This window comes from Parus major, chromosome 18 (assembly GCF_001522545.3).
Source record: "Parus major isolate Abel chromosome 18, Parus_major1.1, whole genome shotgun sequence".
Lineage (NCBI taxonomy): Eukaryota > Metazoa > Chordata > Aves > Passeriformes > Paridae > Parus > Parus major.
Window position 1 is genome coordinate 4408655 of NC_031786.1, and position 17847 is coordinate 4426501.

At 39.4% G+C, this 17847-nt stretch overlaps 1 protein-coding gene across 1 annotated transcript in view; it reads right to left on the bottom strand.

Annotated features, from left to right (window-relative positions):
• The window catches only part of ANKFN1 (ankyrin repeat and fibronectin type III domain containing 1), a 68967-nt gene that overhangs the window by 42944 nt on the left and 8176 nt on the right, over positions 1 to 17847 (bottom strand). The window contains exons 3-5 of the mRNA XM_033518648.1: positions 13682 to 13892; positions 9615 to 9809; positions 7522 to 7635 (exon numbers count right to left, since the gene is read on the bottom strand). Coding sequence (XP_033374539.1) covers positions 7522 to 7635; positions 9615 to 9809; positions 13682 to 13892 — 520 coding nt within the window. The remainder of the gene's footprint in view (positions 1 to 7521; positions 7636 to 9614; positions 9810 to 13681; positions 13893 to 17847) is intronic.

The following is a 17847-nucleotide window of genomic DNA, read 5'->3' on the forward strand; positions in this document are numbered from 1 at the left end:
TACAAGAAGGAAATTTTTTCCTCTCCTAGTGAAAATGACATTTCTTATTAACATTTTATAAATAACTAAGAAAATGTGCCATGTGGGTGCACATTCAGCCTTCCAATGTGGGCCAGTGGTTAGAAAGCTACAATGGATTGTAATAACAGCCAAGATTTGTTTCTCAGCCCTAAAATGACAAACATATCCCACTGTGGAAGGAAAAGTGGGACAGAGCATGTGTTAGAACCGTGAGACAAGACTGGGGAATAAATGGGGTTCTTATGCAGAGGCTTCACATCCCAGAAAAGCTTGGCTTGGATTCTGCAAGGTTCCCCTCCCAGTGGGAATGTTGTTCTCCTGTGATCTGTGCAGCCAGAGCTGGGGGAAGCTCCCACATGCAAGAACCAATTGTTGGTGTGAAGTGCACACGGGGCAGGCTCAGCTTCGTCCCAAAGCATGATATTAAAATCTAATTTATAATGAGCAGCTGGGAAAATGCACACAAAAAAGTAAATCTGTCTCAATGTAGGAGGCAAAGCAGAGCACTGCACAGTGTGGGGAGCAAAGGAAGGAAATACACAGACACTAATTCAAGTTACCTGTTTAAGGGGATTCCATTCCTTGTCCTCTAGTTCTCCTGTGGTATAAAGAGGGATTTTTCTGCATAGGTGTTGATTAACCGTATTAAGGCCTTTATTTCTTTATTAAGTAATCTGTACAATAACTTAAAGAGCTTTCACCTCCCCTAGCCATGCAGGCAGGTGTTGCAGGCAAAACAGCCTTGATTTGAGGAGTTTTTACTTAATTTAAATTATTGCCAATGAACACAAATTTCTAATAATTCATTACAAGTGAGAAGAAAGTAAATATAATTAAAAAACCCCCAACATTTAAGTGAACACCTTCCCACCATCCTTACTAGACTGAGCTTAATCCACTTATCCTCCCCCTTTCCTGCTGTCAGCCTCCCTTCTCCCTGCTGTGGCTCTCACTCCATGCTGGGTTTTCCATCACACTGAGCCAGGCCAGGCCAGCTGTGTGCAGCCCACAGCCTCTCCTGACCTCCTCCCACTCCTTCCCTGGCTACTGGAACCTTCCATCCATGCCCATCACTGTGCTCAGGAGTGAGCCAGGTGGGTGCTCAGGTGAGATCTGACTGAGCTCAGACATGGCTGAGCCAGCTGGGTGTTCAGTAAATGAACTGGGTGCTCATGCACAAACTGCTGGGGTGTTCATGCCTGAACTAGCTGGGCACTCATGCATGGAAGCAGCAAACCCTGCAGTTGATGCTCAATACACAAATCAGGAGCTTGCAGCAGATCCCAGAACCTGATTCCACATTTACAGCTCTGGGGGTCAGATCTGATTACTGGAACAGGATCAGGCTTTGACTGGGGAGGAAAATAAGACCCAGACTTTTGATGCTCTTCAATGGTCCAGGAAAGTCCATGATAGGCCAGAGAAGACTTAAGATGAAGCTGTGAGCAGGGAAATTTTGCCATAAACCCTTTGAAGACATTCTGGTTTTTTTGAAATCTTCAATGAGTCTTCATTCCCAAATCCATTAATCAAAATACCTGCTAAATCATGGACCTCCTTCAAGACAGAAGCTGAAGGTCTTGAGTCCCAGACCTGCCACTGACTACAAGGAATTCACCTCTTCTATGCCATACCTATGAACTGGAAACTGTAGCAGCCACATGCAAACAACAAAAAAAATCCCCCATGACTTACTAATTTGCTAAGTCAAAGCAAATGTAAAAGACAAAGCAGTGTAAAAAATTCAACAACATCATGATACAAGCCTTTTTCCTTAGAAACCAAGGCAGACAAAAGTAGAGCCTGTATGTCTGGGTTTTCTCAGAGCTATTCATCCTGAGCTGCTGTTCAAAATCCATATAAAACACAAAGCAGGAGGAAAGAATGATTCAGCTGAGTAACTGGTGTTTGATTAGCTACATTCGTTAATTACACCATCACTTAATATGTGATTCATGTTCAAAGGTGATTTTAAATACATAACAAACTTAAATAATAGAAGGTCTTAAATTTTATGTTAAGTCCAGCACATACTACAGACATTGACAGGAGCTAGAAATAGAAAGGTTTGTTTTAACTTTTATACATTTCTGTACTGGCTAGGCATAAAAATAGAAGTCAAATTGCACAGTCCTGTTAGCTACCAAAATGTAACGTGCAAATAAAGTGCCCGGGAGACCTAATAAAATGGCATAAATGAACTACTGTAAAAAATATCAGACCACACCTATTCAGCAGGATAAATTCAAATGTCTTACAAAGAAACGTATTCTCTTTTCTTTTAATGGAGCAAGAACTGTTTTAAGGAAAGAAAGAACGAGTTTCAAAACATACAAAGAAACTTTGAATAATAAGTGGAAAGGGTTTCAAGATGAAGTGCAGAATGCTGCTCAGTTCCACTATGGACTGGCTCAGAATCAGGCAGTGACACAGCATCTGCTTTAGAGAGACAGAGGTATTATTGTTAAAGCACTTTGTTTTCATAAGATTCATGTGCACAAGCATTCATCTCCATAACCAGGGTTCTTCTAGAAGTCAAAGAAAGCACAGGCTTGCAGCTTTCCACTGTGTGAGCAGACAGTTGCCACCAAAGTGGAGAAAGATACATATAGGTATCTATATAGAAATATAGTGATATATCTGAATATTTAGGTCTTTGAGGATCACTGCAGGGAACCTGCTATGGAACAAATCCAGACTTGGTCAAATAGAGAAGGCCAATTTTCAATGTGCCCATGGGGACAAGCAGAAGCCCACACAAAATTATGAGATTATTTGTGAAAGGAATACTCCAAAAACAGAACATGCAGAATCACAATCAAAATGTTCAGATCACTCCTGTGAAGTTTTGGAGTTTTTTCACACTGAAATCTTTAACATAAATTTTCCATTGACCTGGAGAGAAGTCAGCTGAGAATCCCAGATCCAGGTTTCTTTTGAACAGGTCTCAAACAGCCCCTGGCTCCTGATTCCTGAGCACAGGTGCTGACCCTGGTGCAAAGGCAGCTCCACCCATCCTTTAGCTGAGACTCCCAATGACAACAGCAAATTCTGCTGTGCTGTTCTGGACTGGGACCCATTTCATGCAGCTGTGTGACAGCAACATCCTGGATCCACTGCATATCCAGCCAGGACTGAAACAGTGACTCAAAGACAATTAAAATTATTCTCATTCAAAAAAAATTCTGAAATGGACCACAAAGTGTTTTGGAAGAAGGGAGTCAGGGAATGACCTTTTCTCAAAATTTAAGCAAAACATAACTCCTTTTTTCCTGATCTAAGCCAACCTGTTTTGTTTTGTGTTTTAAAGAGCTACGCTGACTGAAATTAAAAATCTTCTCTCCATCCGAAAGAAATCCTGGAAGGCAGCTGGGAAGTTCTGACAAACATTAAATACTCTCCTAAAATATCAAACTAAACAAAAAGGTAAAAAGGGCTAAAGTGGCCTAGACAGCTCAGCATCACTATCTGGGAAATAACTTGGCATCCACAGCTACAACCAAACAGAGAAGATTAGCTTTGTTTGCTACATCAAACATGTCTTTCTTCTTCTCTCTTCAAACATAAATAGTTCCAGGCTCTAAAATAAATTAGCTCAACTTGGGTTATACAAGCTGTTTCATTTTTTTTCTTCAAAAGGGAATATAGATGTTTGTTTAAAAATTGTAAATAAAATATAAACAGAGATTTTTCATTGCATGGTGATCCTTTCCAGTAGGTAATGATCAGCACTATGTCAATTTTTCTTCCTTATTCTATACTTTGGGATCACAGTATTATTATGGCTACTTCTGATGAGAAATGGATGAAAAAAAAAATCATGCAGTAAGAGGAAGTTTATCTGTACTTATTCACTGTAAAAGCAAAATAATAAGCAGGTTTTAAATCCAAGAAAAAAAAAAAGTAAGACAAAATTACTTAACATTACTTCTTATTTTTTTCCTTTGAAAAAACCTGCTCTTTATGTGTATGTGTTGTGGGGAACATGTGAACCCTAGAAAGGCTGATTAGTGAAAAAGAACAGCTCTGAAAAAAAGCTTTGCAGCACTTGCTGCTGGTCCCCAGTGGGATGTTCCTGGGAGCTGAGTGCTGTCTGTCTGGGTTATGCTGCTCTGGGGAATTGTTCATCGAGATGGTTGCAGCTCTGGGATAACAAAACATCCTGCAGTACCAGTGTGCTGGTACAAACAGAAAGCTCTCCCTGGCTTCCAACTGTGGCAAGTTGTTTTGTGTGTAAACGTGGAACGTTTTGATTGCGTTTTCAAAGATGTAAAACTAAAGCAAGTCCTAAGTACTTCCACGGTGGGATGTGAGGTTTGGTTCTAGGGCACAATTAGCCAAGGGCAGGGTTTTTTTTTCCTCAATATTACAGTGATGCTTCACATCCTTCCTAAAACTGGCTGGGGTGAGGTGTCTCTGGCTTTGAATCTTTCTCTAGCATGGAGCAGATTATTACTTTTATTATTGATTTATGTCATGCCTGTCTGCTTCCAGCCTCAAAACACTTTACTAAGTTACAATATACTTAGGAATCATTTCATGTCAGCCACCACCACACTGCAGCCTTCTCCAGAGGGAAACTGAAGGGAGCCATTAGGATGGTGCCTGCAACATTAAACAACAATCCAGGAAAGGAAGTAAAGAATACTCTGGCTCCTTAAAGCAATGGCTGAACAGAATGCAGTCACTGAGCTGCCATCCAGCTGGGACACCAAAGTCAATACCCATTCACTGTGTGTGGTTAAAATTAAATCTCCTAATGAAGTGAGATGGTTTTAGTGGTTAGAGAGTGAGTGCAAAGTATTATTCTCCTGTATGATTATTTGTAAGTTATACAGCTAACAAGGGAAAAGATCACACACAGGAAAACAGCAGACAGTTAGGTAATGTTCCAAGCTCAGTTTCTAAAAGGCATTTGGGCAAATAAAGCTTTGGAAAAAATATATTATAAAAAAGGAAAAAAAAAAAAGAAAAAAAAGAAAGATGACATGGGAAAAATGGAATTGGAAGTTTTTCATTGTTTTTAGGGAACTAAACTAAACTGAACAAAATTGATGTCAGTTTTTATTCCCTATAGTTCAGATCCAGAGAAAAGAACATTGTTAGTTTCTGTTAATGAGTAGGTATTCCCTAAACACTGTTGCAAATGCTCCCGAATTTTAATTTGCTTAGAAAAAGAAATAGTAAAGTATTGAGGGAAAAAACCCAAACAACTTAACAGCCTTTTTTTGTTTTGTTTTGTTTTGTTTTGTTTTGTTCCTGAATTAGCAAAATTCTTTGATGATTTTCTGGACAGGAGGTTTATATATCTGACTAAAAAGATCCTCACACTTTGTTATCAAGCTCTCCTTTCAGGGCTGGTAATTGCTAGCTGGTTCTAATCATTCTTGCAAGTGATCATTTGAAAGGTTCATTTTATGACCCCTCAAAGTAGCACAAAGAATCTCACTCCATAATGTAATAAACAATTCTACAAACAGTGCTTAATTAATTCCTGAAAGTCACCAAAAGGAGCTATTAATGATCTTTCTTTTTATCTAACCGTAAATATGCAAGTCTCCTGGGACAAAGGATTTAAAAAGAATATTCTGGCAAGACTAACTGTCAACTTGATAAAACATAAAGTGATCACAAGTGAAGGTAGTTCAGAATACAGGGCAGTGCTACCTGGTCTGATCAGAAAGTTAGGTCAGGTTGGATTAAATTTCTTTGAATGCTGTGTTTATCAAAAACAGGACACCACTGACATGGTACAAACCAGGCTCAGCCCAAATGAATACCCAAGAGAAAAGTACTGCAACCTTCAGAAAATTATTTTTAAAAATTAGCTCTGTTTGGTTGTTTTCTTCCAGTGAAAATACCAAGAATCATTATAATTACGGGGTGGACAATGTTTCAGAGTTATTTAAAATACAACTATTACAAAGAACTGTCTGATATTTGCTAGAGAACTTTGGTGTTTTAGGAGCCCAAGTATTGTTTTCACAAGTAAATCAGGCAGTGGGAAGCTCTTAAATGAAATTTAGTTTCCTGGCAACACAACCCATTGCTGAAAATTAGATTTAGGCTTCTAAAGGGCTTTGATGTTTTTGAAAATCACACTTCCTGCAGCACTGCACAGCTGACTTGGTGTAATACAGTAATTTTCCTTCTACTGAGGCTATCAGGGCATTATCACTTTGATGGCCTCAGTGGTGTCTGGGAGCTTGGGTTTTTTCATAGAATGTAAAAAACTATTCTGCTGGGCACAGCCAGTGATGAGTGGAATCTGTGACCAGAAGCAGGAGGAGGAAAGAAAGAACGTTCCTTTTCCAAAATAACCTTCTGTAGTGCTTTGGGAGCTTGTGCTGATGCCAGTGGAGCCTGTGCACTGCATGTCCCACCTTTGGAAAGGCTCCAGGAGCTGCTGGACCCTTGAGGGACAGGGTCCTCCTGAACCTCTCCTGCTGGAACCATCTCTGGGACACACACCCATGGAAACACAAATCAGACTCCCCACCACACAGCCTGGAGGGTTCTGGATGTGACTGTGGAAATTTTAGGTTTAGGCACCTCGGAAAGGAGTTCTCAATGATTAATACAAAGAAACAAACACAGCAGGAAGCATGAAGGGAGAAACTGGGGGAAATAACAGAAGATTTTCAGGCCCCCACTCATTGACTCCCCTGGGCAGGACCAAGGAGGCTTCAGATCCCCAATCCCTTGGCCCATGGGAGGATTCTTGTTTCCACTGGAAGCTGGAGGCTGTGGATTGCTGTGCTTAATACTGAAGAACTTACTGTTCCAAAGATTGTAGAAAACCTGAAAGTTCCTTTAAACAGGAAATTTTAAAAATTCTCATTTTTGTTCTAATCTTCACTAAAACTTGCTTTTTTTTCTTAATGTTGGAATTTCCTGTGGAACAGAAATCCTGTTTTAAAACCATCTCTATTCAACAGGGCTATTCAGATGAAAGCATTTTCTTATTCATTGCACTTTGCAGCTAACTGGTGCCACCCCAAATGTATCACTCTTCCAAGAATGATGTGGCAACCCTGGAATAGCTAATTAATTGGGCTGTATGATGCCTCTGCCAGAAGTTTCAGCTTCCAGAGGCATTCCTTTAAGGAATGGTGGTGTGGGTTTGGCTTTTACAAGGATACACATGGTTTCAGGAGCCCACAGGCACCAAAAGTTAGTTTGTGTTTTGTAACTGCTCATCTCAACCCAGTCATTGAGCCGATGTCTTAACCACAGTGAGTCAAGCAAACTTCTTCAAAGCACTCATGGAGAAAACTTTTCGTTCATTTTTTTTTATTATTATTATTTTTTTATAAAAATTTTGTCCTTGGGTAATCTTTCAAGAAAATTCCACTTCTGTGTCTGTTTACTGGGAAAATAATTACATTTAAACACTACTTGTATCATAATACAATCTCCTGTAGATAAATACCTTTGCTACTTAGCTCTCAAATTTGTTGTACTTTGTTAAGGGGACTGAAAGATGTCTAAATCCAATACCTTTATACTTGGTCACCACAGCTGAGTTGACACTGAGGGGTTCTTGGAAGGTGACAGTGAGTGATGTACTGCTCGTTACCATGAGGCAGACATTGGTTGGCGCCTCGGGGGCTCCTGGGAGAGAAGAGAAAACATCAGCTCTTCAGCACAACAAATCCTATTCAAACAATGTTCCTGTGCCTTCAAAGAACCCACTGAAAATCACCCTGCAATTGTGAGCTTTGGGTTGTAGGTGTTTGTGTTTTCTGCCTTTTGAGCATTTTAATTAGTGCCCCTGCTAACAATATCCTGCAGACACCATTTGTTTCCATCATGGTTTTTGGCTCCTTTTTGGTTAAAAATATCTTCCTGCATATATGTAACCCAATAAAACAGATTCATGCTAATTATGTCAATGAAAAGACCCTATGAATCTCTTTGGGTGAATAGGAGAGAGAAAGGAAAAAACCACAAAGATCTAATGAAACCTTTATGGCTTCACTAACAAACTCAAATTTATCAGAAAACAGAAAACATTTTTATGTTATTTGTATTCAAAAATTGCAACTTCCACACTTCTTTCGGTGTAATAGTTCCAAAATACAGCTGTCAATTGAGGCCTAACATTTTTGTTTAAAAAAAGAAAAGGAGGAAAAAAAACCTTAATTTGCAGAATAATCAATCAGACTCAATTCAGAAATCAAACACAAAATGTCATGACTTACTGCTGGGATTGATTAAAAAAATCAGTATATTAACTTTCACTACATTTGTATTTCCTGTATTTAGTATCCAAGAGAAGGAGCACTACATGTCTTGAAGAAACAACCTTAGCATACAATAAATTTGAGAAAATTATTTGTAAGTACATTTATATAAAGATAGTTGTAAAAATGTTAATAGCAATGATTGTATTTCATCACATAGGCTAGAGCTAAAAGATCCACAAAAAAGTTCAGGCCTGTTTAGTCCTTCATTTGGGCCCAAATTCCCATTTAGTTTGGATACAGATTCCCTTGTACAGCTGTTTAAAGTGACTCAGTTTGTGGCTGTGGTGATGAAATGAATACCAAGATTAAGATTAGTGCTTACCAAAATTAAGGTTAAATTTTTACAGTACTTAAGTGCAAAATGAAATTTCACAGCCTGATCAAGTATTTAGAATGATCCCATTCCAAAATAGTAAGTGCTTTTGAAAAATAATCTAATTACACCAGAGAAAAGGCCAATGTCCCCATCCCTCTTCCTGCCTATTCATATGTTGTTTTACAGCATCCTGTTTTAAATTCTAAACATGTTAAATGAGATCCAGGAGTAGAGATAAGCAGGGCACAATCATTACATCCTGAACAAAGAATTGGGATGTTGGATGTCTTATTAATGTTATGCAGTCTAAGGAGCTGTCCTTGTTGCTCTCAGATTGTTCTAAACCCATTTCCTTCTCCCTCTTGGAAAGGCCATTTCACCTTTGTGCCTCAGTTTCCCCATGCCAACCCGCTCCTGCTCCACAGCAGTGCTGTGAGAATCAGCATCTTTGGAGAGGGTTCTCAGCTGCAGATTCCTGCCTGGAATTCTGCTGTTTCCCTGTTCTTGATGCCTTTTTTTTTTGCCTTTTTTCCTTTTATGTGTTCTCTGTATTCTTCACACACCTATCTGTAGCTCTGTAGCCTATTGTGTCAGTAGTTAGTTTTCCCAGTACTTTTCCAGAGCCTTTCCTTAAGCAGAGAGACAAAACCAATTCCAGAGCTCCAAGCCCTGGGAGGAGCAGAGACCCAACACTATCTTTCTTCTTCCTGAGAACCAAGGCTGAGAACAACACCCCAAGATACATTTTCTTGGACAGAGCACAGCTAGTGCCGATGGGGGAACTCCAGAGAAGGGGCTTGACCTGGGGGAGAATTGCATCACTTGTCCTCCTAATTGGTGCTTTTTATCCATTATGTTAATTTCCTAAAACCTATAAAAATGCATTAATCCCTGTAGGGATGGGCTGTTGTGTACATTGTTCCATAACTGCCCCCAAAGCCCTTCAAGTAAAGATCTTCTTCTTTTACCTCCTTACCAAAATTACCTTGAGTTTCATTTCCAGGTTGAGAAAAAGGCAACATACTCACGGGCATGCTCGTAGCCGGCCTTCATGCGCTGGTAGAGCCTGGTCCTCCACTCCCAGCCCTTGAGCTGCTTTTCCCTCTCGGTGCTCTCCATGCCCAGCCCTTCACTCGCTGCTTGCGCAGACAATTCCGCCACTCTCTGTTGGGCCTCCTGCACCAGCGTGCTCAGGTGTGTAGACCTGCTCTCCACGGTCTCAACTTCCACGAAAAGGGGGAAATAGGAAGTGCTCAGAAAATTTTGGTGGTGTTCAAAATACGTTGTCTTAGGTTACGATGTAAACTGTACCCAAAGTATGTATTCTATCACCATCTTCATAAACAGCTAAAACCAGGTGTGGCAGTGTTCTTTATCTCTTCCATGACCCATCCTCCCTCCAGGGGGATATTTTATGCTAATGAGCCATTGAATCTCACTGCAGGGCTGATAAAATTCCATCATCCCATTGTGGGATGCTCCACCCAGGGGGAGGAGCCAAGCATTCCTACCTGGATATAATCTGACACTCAGAACACCACAGTCAGCCTTTCCCCACTGGATTCCCAGAGGAAGAGTGGCCCCATCTGCATCAGCACTGGATCTTCAGAGGAAAACTACACCCTTCTACAGGATCATTGCTTCACCAGAAGCACATCTGTCACTCCAGGATTACTGCAGCCACCATTTAATGGGACTGCTACCAACACCCTGCCCAACAGGGTGGCAGATTGTATTCTGACTCTGGAAGTGTTTCTGTATGATTGCATTCATTTTAATTTTCCTATTAAATTGTATTCTGACTTGGGATCTCCCACTGATTTGCTTTCAAAGAAGTACACGTGTGTACTACTATAGAGCACCAAGCCTGACAGGTTTTTGACACCAAAACACCAGAGGAGCAAATATATATGTGGATATGAATGTGCTATTTCCAAACTGGGACCATATGGGACAAATTAGATTGGAAAGGACCCTTTCTGGATGACTCCTCTTCAAAACAGGCTCAGACAGGAAGTCAGACTGAGTTACTGAAGGCATTATCCAGTCTGATTTGAAAACTTCCCAGGATGGATGGAGACTGTTCCACTGCTTCACTGTCCCTATAGTGAAAAAGGTGTTTGTTTTATCCAGCCTGAGCCTCTCATTTTAACTTTTGCCTCTGTCTCCTGTAACTGTATGACAGCCAGAATTTAGCAGAATCTAAGAATAACCCTACTGATGTGAAAAGTGCCCTGGGATCTTTGTAGCCACAGGAGAGCAAAGAATTACTCAACACCTCTGACATCCAAAGGGTTGTTTTTGAAGAATGTTTGTCTCTAAGATTTTGCTTCCAGAAGTTGGCTTGAAGCCATCCTTCTTAAGTTTGATCATTCCTCATATGGACATCAGGGACATATGGCCAGGCTCCCTGGAACCTGCTGGTATCCTCAGAACTGTTGTTTACTGGGAGGCCAGAGGTGATAAGATTTCCTGGATCCATGCCTACAATAAACATGCAACACATCTGATAGCACAACAGGACTGAGGAAGGAGATTTTATGTGCCAGAGCTTCAGGTGGTTGAGAATTGGCATTGGTTCAAGTTCTGACAAAGGATCTGTCTATCTGTTTAATCAAGGTTCAGATCCACATTTGTTGAGTCTTGGAAACGTGTCCAATCAGCCAGTAGAAATTTTAATCTTATTTTTATTTGGGTTAACATAAACAAACCAAACCATGAGTATATTTTACCATATACAGTTTCATAATAGTAACTGAAAAGACAAAACTTTGTCTTTCCCCAGCTAAATTAGTATTTTAAATGCTGTACTCTCCGATCTTAGTTATTTTGTTTTTAAAAGATTGGGTTCCTGTTGAGATTTATAAAATCTGAGTTCCATGTGGAAATGAAGATCCTGGTTTTACTATCTATTGCTTTATCTGCTGCTGTTCCAGGCAGAAATCCAGGTGATACAGATGGAAGGATACTGTCTGTCCTCCAGATCCTCTTTTCTACAGAGTTAGATTAGAAGCTATAATGAGATTTCAGCTGGATGATTACAGCTAATATATACAGTGGAAGAGAAAAGGTTTTTCCATGAAGGAAGCTTTCTGTGTGCACTTGGAATAAAGAATTCCTCTATTTTGCCTTCTCTCAGCTCGGTGCTGTACCCTTGTAACCACATTAAGAGATGCTGCGTCCAGTCCCAAAACCAGGTGAGTCAGGATTTTACCCTCCCATTCAGCCTGTGGAAGTGTTGCTCAATTATCCACCAGAGAGAAATGAAAATACTCCAGCTGGGTGCTGGACCATGTTCCTGCAGCCCTGAGATGACACAAAGAGGATTTAACTTGAACAGGGTCAGTTGAGTATGGAAAGCAGAGCAGAAAGTCTGGAGAAAACAGAAAGTGACTGCCATCCACAAGTGACTCAGTTCCACAAGGGTGAAGCCACGCACAAAGATGCTGTGAACTTTTGTTTTGAGGGTTGAAAATAACTGTTTGCATTTTGCTCTCAGCCCCTGCAAATCCTTCAGGTAAGAAGCCCAAACAAAAAGATCGTTTGCGTTTCACTGAGAATGCTTCATCCGTTATTTCAATCAGAAAAACTAAAAATCAAGATAAGTGAAGTGGAAATTTGGTGGGTATATTTTGAAATGGAAATGAGGTGGTTATATATTCATATTCTCTGTGTTCATAGGCATGTTTGCATTAATTACAGGAAATGAATACTAATTTATGATTGCCCCTGCTTGCCATCAGACTGCATTTATTTACAGATGAGGTCAATGAAAAATTAGTTTAGTCTTTTTTACTGCTGTTTAGAACACTCAAGACTGTGTTTTCCTCTAGATTTGTCATGGTTAATGAATGTTGCTTCAGCAGTCAATCATGTACTCTAAATGCTGTCACACTTTTTTTTAAAGCCTCAGTCATGAACCATGACAGAAAAATAAACAAATAAATATAAAACTAAAAAACTCTTTTCACTGAGCAGCTACACTATGCAAAAATCTCCAGGGAAGGTTAAAGGAGGCCAGAATAAATGATAATATAAGTGCTGTGGATATAGAAAAGCAATAAAGGTGTACCAACACTGAAGGTCTGGCAAAAAAACTCAACATGCACATGCACACACACTCTCCAGTGAAAAAACTGGCAATGTTAGTAGCCTCAAGGTGCAATTTCCTGGAGCACTGAGATTGACACGCCAGCACTAAATGTTGTTAATTTAACTAACTTCAAATTAATGGCAGACTCTGCAGTGGCTGAACCCCTCAAACACAGTCTCATTATAGCCTTGCTGGGAATGTCCTAAATATAGGCATTGACAGCTTAAAACAAATTCTCTTACATCGGGGTATTTTTAGACCCACGTAAGGCGTCAGAGTTTGTGTCATGGTATATGGTTGATTAATTGGGTTGGTAAGTCACTCTCCAACCCACAAACTGGGCATAAAAAGGCCCATGAAGGAATACAAAGAAGTTTTATAACTACAATATGTAGTTACAAGCAATATTGGTATTCCAGTAAAGTGAGAAGGTCTGTTTTGTGTTTAGATTTTCTCTGGTTCTGTAGAACTTTGAAATTCTCATTTAAGTGGGATTTTAGGCCATTTGAAGATCTGTAGTAAGGGGTCTGTGGGGAATGGAAGTGATAGATTTCCACACAACTGGCCTCCTGAAGGCAGCATAGCCAAAATCAAAAGGATAATCAAAATAAAGCAAAGTCTAGACAACCCATCATCCTTTCATTTTTGATGACAAACTCTACATTTCAGACCAGGATCTTTGAATCCCTGAGGTTCTGTTGCCATGTTTTTAAGGATTTTTTTCTCAAAATTGCTGTTAACCCAGCTGCCCCTGTGTTAATCACATTAGAAGCTCAACCTGATTCATTAGTTGGTGTATCTGAGACACAGAACAAAAAAGATCTACTGAGCACACATCCAATGAGCAGATATTGCTGCAAATATCCTCCAGCACTCCTGTTATAATCATCCTTACAGTAAAACCAGACAATTTTTGTGTGCCCTGTAATTGATTTTCCCTAGCAACAGCAGAATTGATCTCATACAAGCAAGTATCTAAGTCAATTTGTGTTCTTTACTTACAGTGTGGGCTTTCCTTTGCCCCAACGTGTAGAAGGGTCCTGGCAATGGGGATGTTGTTTGTCAAAATGGCAATATCCAAAGGAGTGAGTCCCTCGCTGTTTGGTGTGTTCAGGTCCAGTTCCTCCAGGGTGTATTGATAAAGAAGAATCTGAACAGCATCCAGGTCCTGCTGCTCCACGGCCTCAAACATAGCTTCATTGCACTGAAAATTCTGTGTGTCAATAAGGACAGAAATTTAGTAAAACTTTTCATATATTAGTGCTTTAAAAATAGAGAAAATCTACGTTTTGTGAGATCGCTTCTCAAAATAAAATATTGCTCCTTCAGCCCCAAGTTAGGCTCAGCTTGAAGCATGGCAAATGTTTGCAGCAGAATTGAGCCTGGTCTGCCCCTGAAGTGCTTGAAATTGCCTCAGGTATGTGGGAAGATTCAAGTGAGATTTAAACCATATGGAACAAACACATCCTTCTTCAGACATCTGCCCTGTAATCAAACTGTATCAGCAGCTTTTTGTTTGCAGTGTGAAGCTGGATGATACACTACAGTTTTGGCATAGCCTTGGACTTCTGAGTTTTTCAAACTCAAACTTTCAAGAAAACTACAGTCAGGTGATGAAAATCCAAATCAAACAAGCAATTTTGCAGAAATCCCCTCCCAGTTCCTGTGTGAGCCAGCATGTTCATTCTACCACCTCAGTTATTTCTAGGTGCCTGTGTTATTGCATTTAAGTTGTAACTAGAAATAACCTTGAAATTTATAGTCCTTAAAAACAGAAGTAGAAATGTGTCTGAAAAATTGGTCTGCCCAGTGTGCATGTCTGAGCAGCAGCAATCAAACCCAGGAACTTTCATGGCACCAAGTCTGAGGCAGGGAGAACCACTGAACCTTTTCCTTACCAATGTCAAGGAGATAAAAGAATGGCACAACACAAAGGCCCCTGTTGTTTCTTAAATGAGCTGGGGAGAAGCAGGTGCAGGAGAGTAGCAGGGCCTGCAGGTTTCTTTTATGAGAACATCCTTCTGGAGCCTGCAGTAACTCCAAGTTATTTGCCAAGATTCTTTAAATTCTCTCCCAGTGTCCCATTGCCATAATTACCTGATAGGGTTTTTCCCTCTTTGGAATGAATTAGCAGGAGCAGGAGGCCCAGCAAGGCAAGGAGGGCTCAGAGCACAGATTTGGATATGCAGTATAAACCAGCTCCCGGTGTCCCAAAACCACAGGGAGGGAACACTGAGAAAATTCTCATCACAGAATGCACTCTTTATTCTATGAAATAAATATTGAATTGAAACCATTTTCCACTGTGATTAGAAGTCACTTCAACCACTCTAAAACTTCATTTTCTTTTTTAAATTGATATAGTTTTATTGGGCATATCTGTGTCCAAGTTTGGTCTCGGTGAAACAACACTGACCTGCTGGAACATCTTTTGTCTCCTCATAAAACACATGGACCAGGTTTCCAAGCAGCCCTGGAAACTGCAGTCCCCAGCTCCACCTTGGAATCTGATCAGTTCTCCAGGGGCTTTTCTTAAATGTGCATGACTTAAAAAGTGTCTTCAGAAATTTTCAGGCCTGACAGGGATCTTCTGGTCTACTCCTTGCACGTGAAATATTGGTACCACACTAAGAAATTGCAAAGGTGATGCTACCTAAAACTTATGATACAGACCCCATCTGTGCTGAATATTGGGGATCAGCAGAACAGGAAGACAAATGTACACAAGATGCCCTTTACCCCAAACTGCCAATATAAAGAAATGGGATATTTATGTTAAGATAATAATCTAAGGATGTGATGAGCTGTGCAGCAATAAAGCAAATTAGGGACAGTAGTTCTGACTTGGGAATCGACCTTGGAGACACTGAAGTACAGAACAGTTCATGTTAGAGAAATATTTTTTCTGTAGGTTTATTTTTTTCTGTAGGTTTCCATGCAGAATAAAAGATATGAGTTAATCATCAGTGCTAATGATGGGGCTCTGTCACATTCTTGGGTTTAGACTTTTCTCCAGATGGTGAGATTCAGGTTTAATTTTATAATCAAATACTTTGACCACACTCCAGGGCTGGTACAAGATAAAAATCTCAGAAAAAAGGATAGTTGAATGGCAAGCAGCTCTATTTGTCATTATTTATCAACCCCTCTGTTCAAGATAAAAATTGTTTGTAAGGACATACACTGTCATTAGTGAGAGCACATGTCCAGAAAACTTTAGAAGACAGCATATATTTCCCTTATTATATGATAAAACTTCAAAAATGTCAGAAAATTTTACTGCAATGCAGGAATATTTCTTATCATTCCAGTAGCTCTACGTATCTCCTGTCTTGCTTATGTAAAACATTTATAATCTTGATATCAGAGACCTTACTCTTATTCTGGTGTTTTGCCTGAAGGGATGAAGTGCTCTTGCTAGAAATTAAAAGCATTTTAAGTAATTATAATTACAAAATAATTGAATTATTGGTATGATTCTGATAATTCTGTATGTCTTCAGCTCCACTCAACAATGATATTGATTTAACAGCTGTATGTCACTGTATTGTAACTCAAAATTAACATACAGAGAACGCTGATGTTTGAAGTACGGAAGAAAAAGAAAGCTGTGCTCTTCAATCTATCTATGTAACTTCATTATTAAGATGAAGAATTGTGAACTGATAGGTTTCTTTTTCATAGAAATTGTTAGAAATGTAAAATCAGAAAAGCACAGGAAGGTTTGGGCTGGAAGGGACCTTAAAGATCAACTTGTGCCAACAGCCTGCACAGGGACACCTTCCACTAGAAATACATTCACCAATTCTTCTATATCAGCATTCCAAACAGCATTCATTTCATCACTCTTAACATCCATTTCAAGTTCTTTTTCTACTGTTATTGGAACTTTCTCTACAGTGTTCTTTATAGGAATACAGGATAATTATGCTTCAGAATCATCTACATTTTGATCCAATCAGAAAACAAACTACTCTTGTAACTGATCACAACTATGAAAATTACTTATTTAGCAGTGAATTAATCAAGGGCATATTACAAAGGGAATTGTTTGAAGGAAATGGAATGACTGCATTAGTCTGCATTTCTTTTAGTTAAGTTTATTTTTGGAAACCTTCTGGGAGCAGGACAAAAAGGTAAAGCTGATGATATCACTGGGTGAAAGGCTGTGGTGCTCACTCAGGACAGGAAGGTAGTTATTTCTCTCTCCACATTTTCCCTTCTGTGGCACTGGGTACACATATGGTTTTCCCTTTTTAAAAAACCAGAATAAGTAATTATCTTTTAATTGGCTTTACATATGTGCACAAAAGTTAAATGAGTTAGCATTTGTAGAGTGTTACCCTAAGTGCTCAGTATCATTATTTAGCTTTAATTCCAATTCTGTGACAAACTCAGGAAATCTTGGACTACATCTCCTAAGTTTCTTCCATTATAGAAACAAAAATTTCACTGTTACATGATAGTAAAAGAGAGATGTCTAACTTCATTATTATAGCTGAAATTAACCCAAATTAAGGTTGACAAAAGCATTTGGTCCTTTTTAAATATATATATAGACACACAGACACACCTAAATCTAAAAAGAGATTTTACCTACCTGTCAGATTGCTGTAGAATTATTTTAAAAACTGTGATTTAAACTGGGTTTTTTTGATTCAGTTATCATGATTTAGACCTGCCACTGTGCCTTTGAAAATGCATCTTTGGACTTCTGCTTTCCAAATGAAATACCTGAAGTATTTGTGAAATTTTGGCCCTAAGTAAGTTGTTGAGCAGAATCTAAGCACATGTTTAAGTTAATTTGTCATAAATGCTCTTGCCAGCTGATCTGTTGGCAAGAAAGTTTCACTGAAAAGGGAAAAAATAAAAGCAAATTTCTATTTCTTCATTTCATTAGAAACCTGATTGAAAAAGCTGCACTGATTTAAATGAGAAACAGAGCGTGAATATCATAAGCTACTTCATCCAATCCAAACAATTACAAGATCAAATTGCAAATATCAGGTTTTCCAAATGAGCAATTCAGACACAAGCAATCGACTGAAATCCATCAGCAAGTCCTGTGACTTCAAAGAGTGTAAAATCACGGGAGCTGTGATGTGGCCTTTCTAGCTGGTCATGTGTGCATCCCTCATCCACAGCAGAGCACATCAAACTGTGCTAGG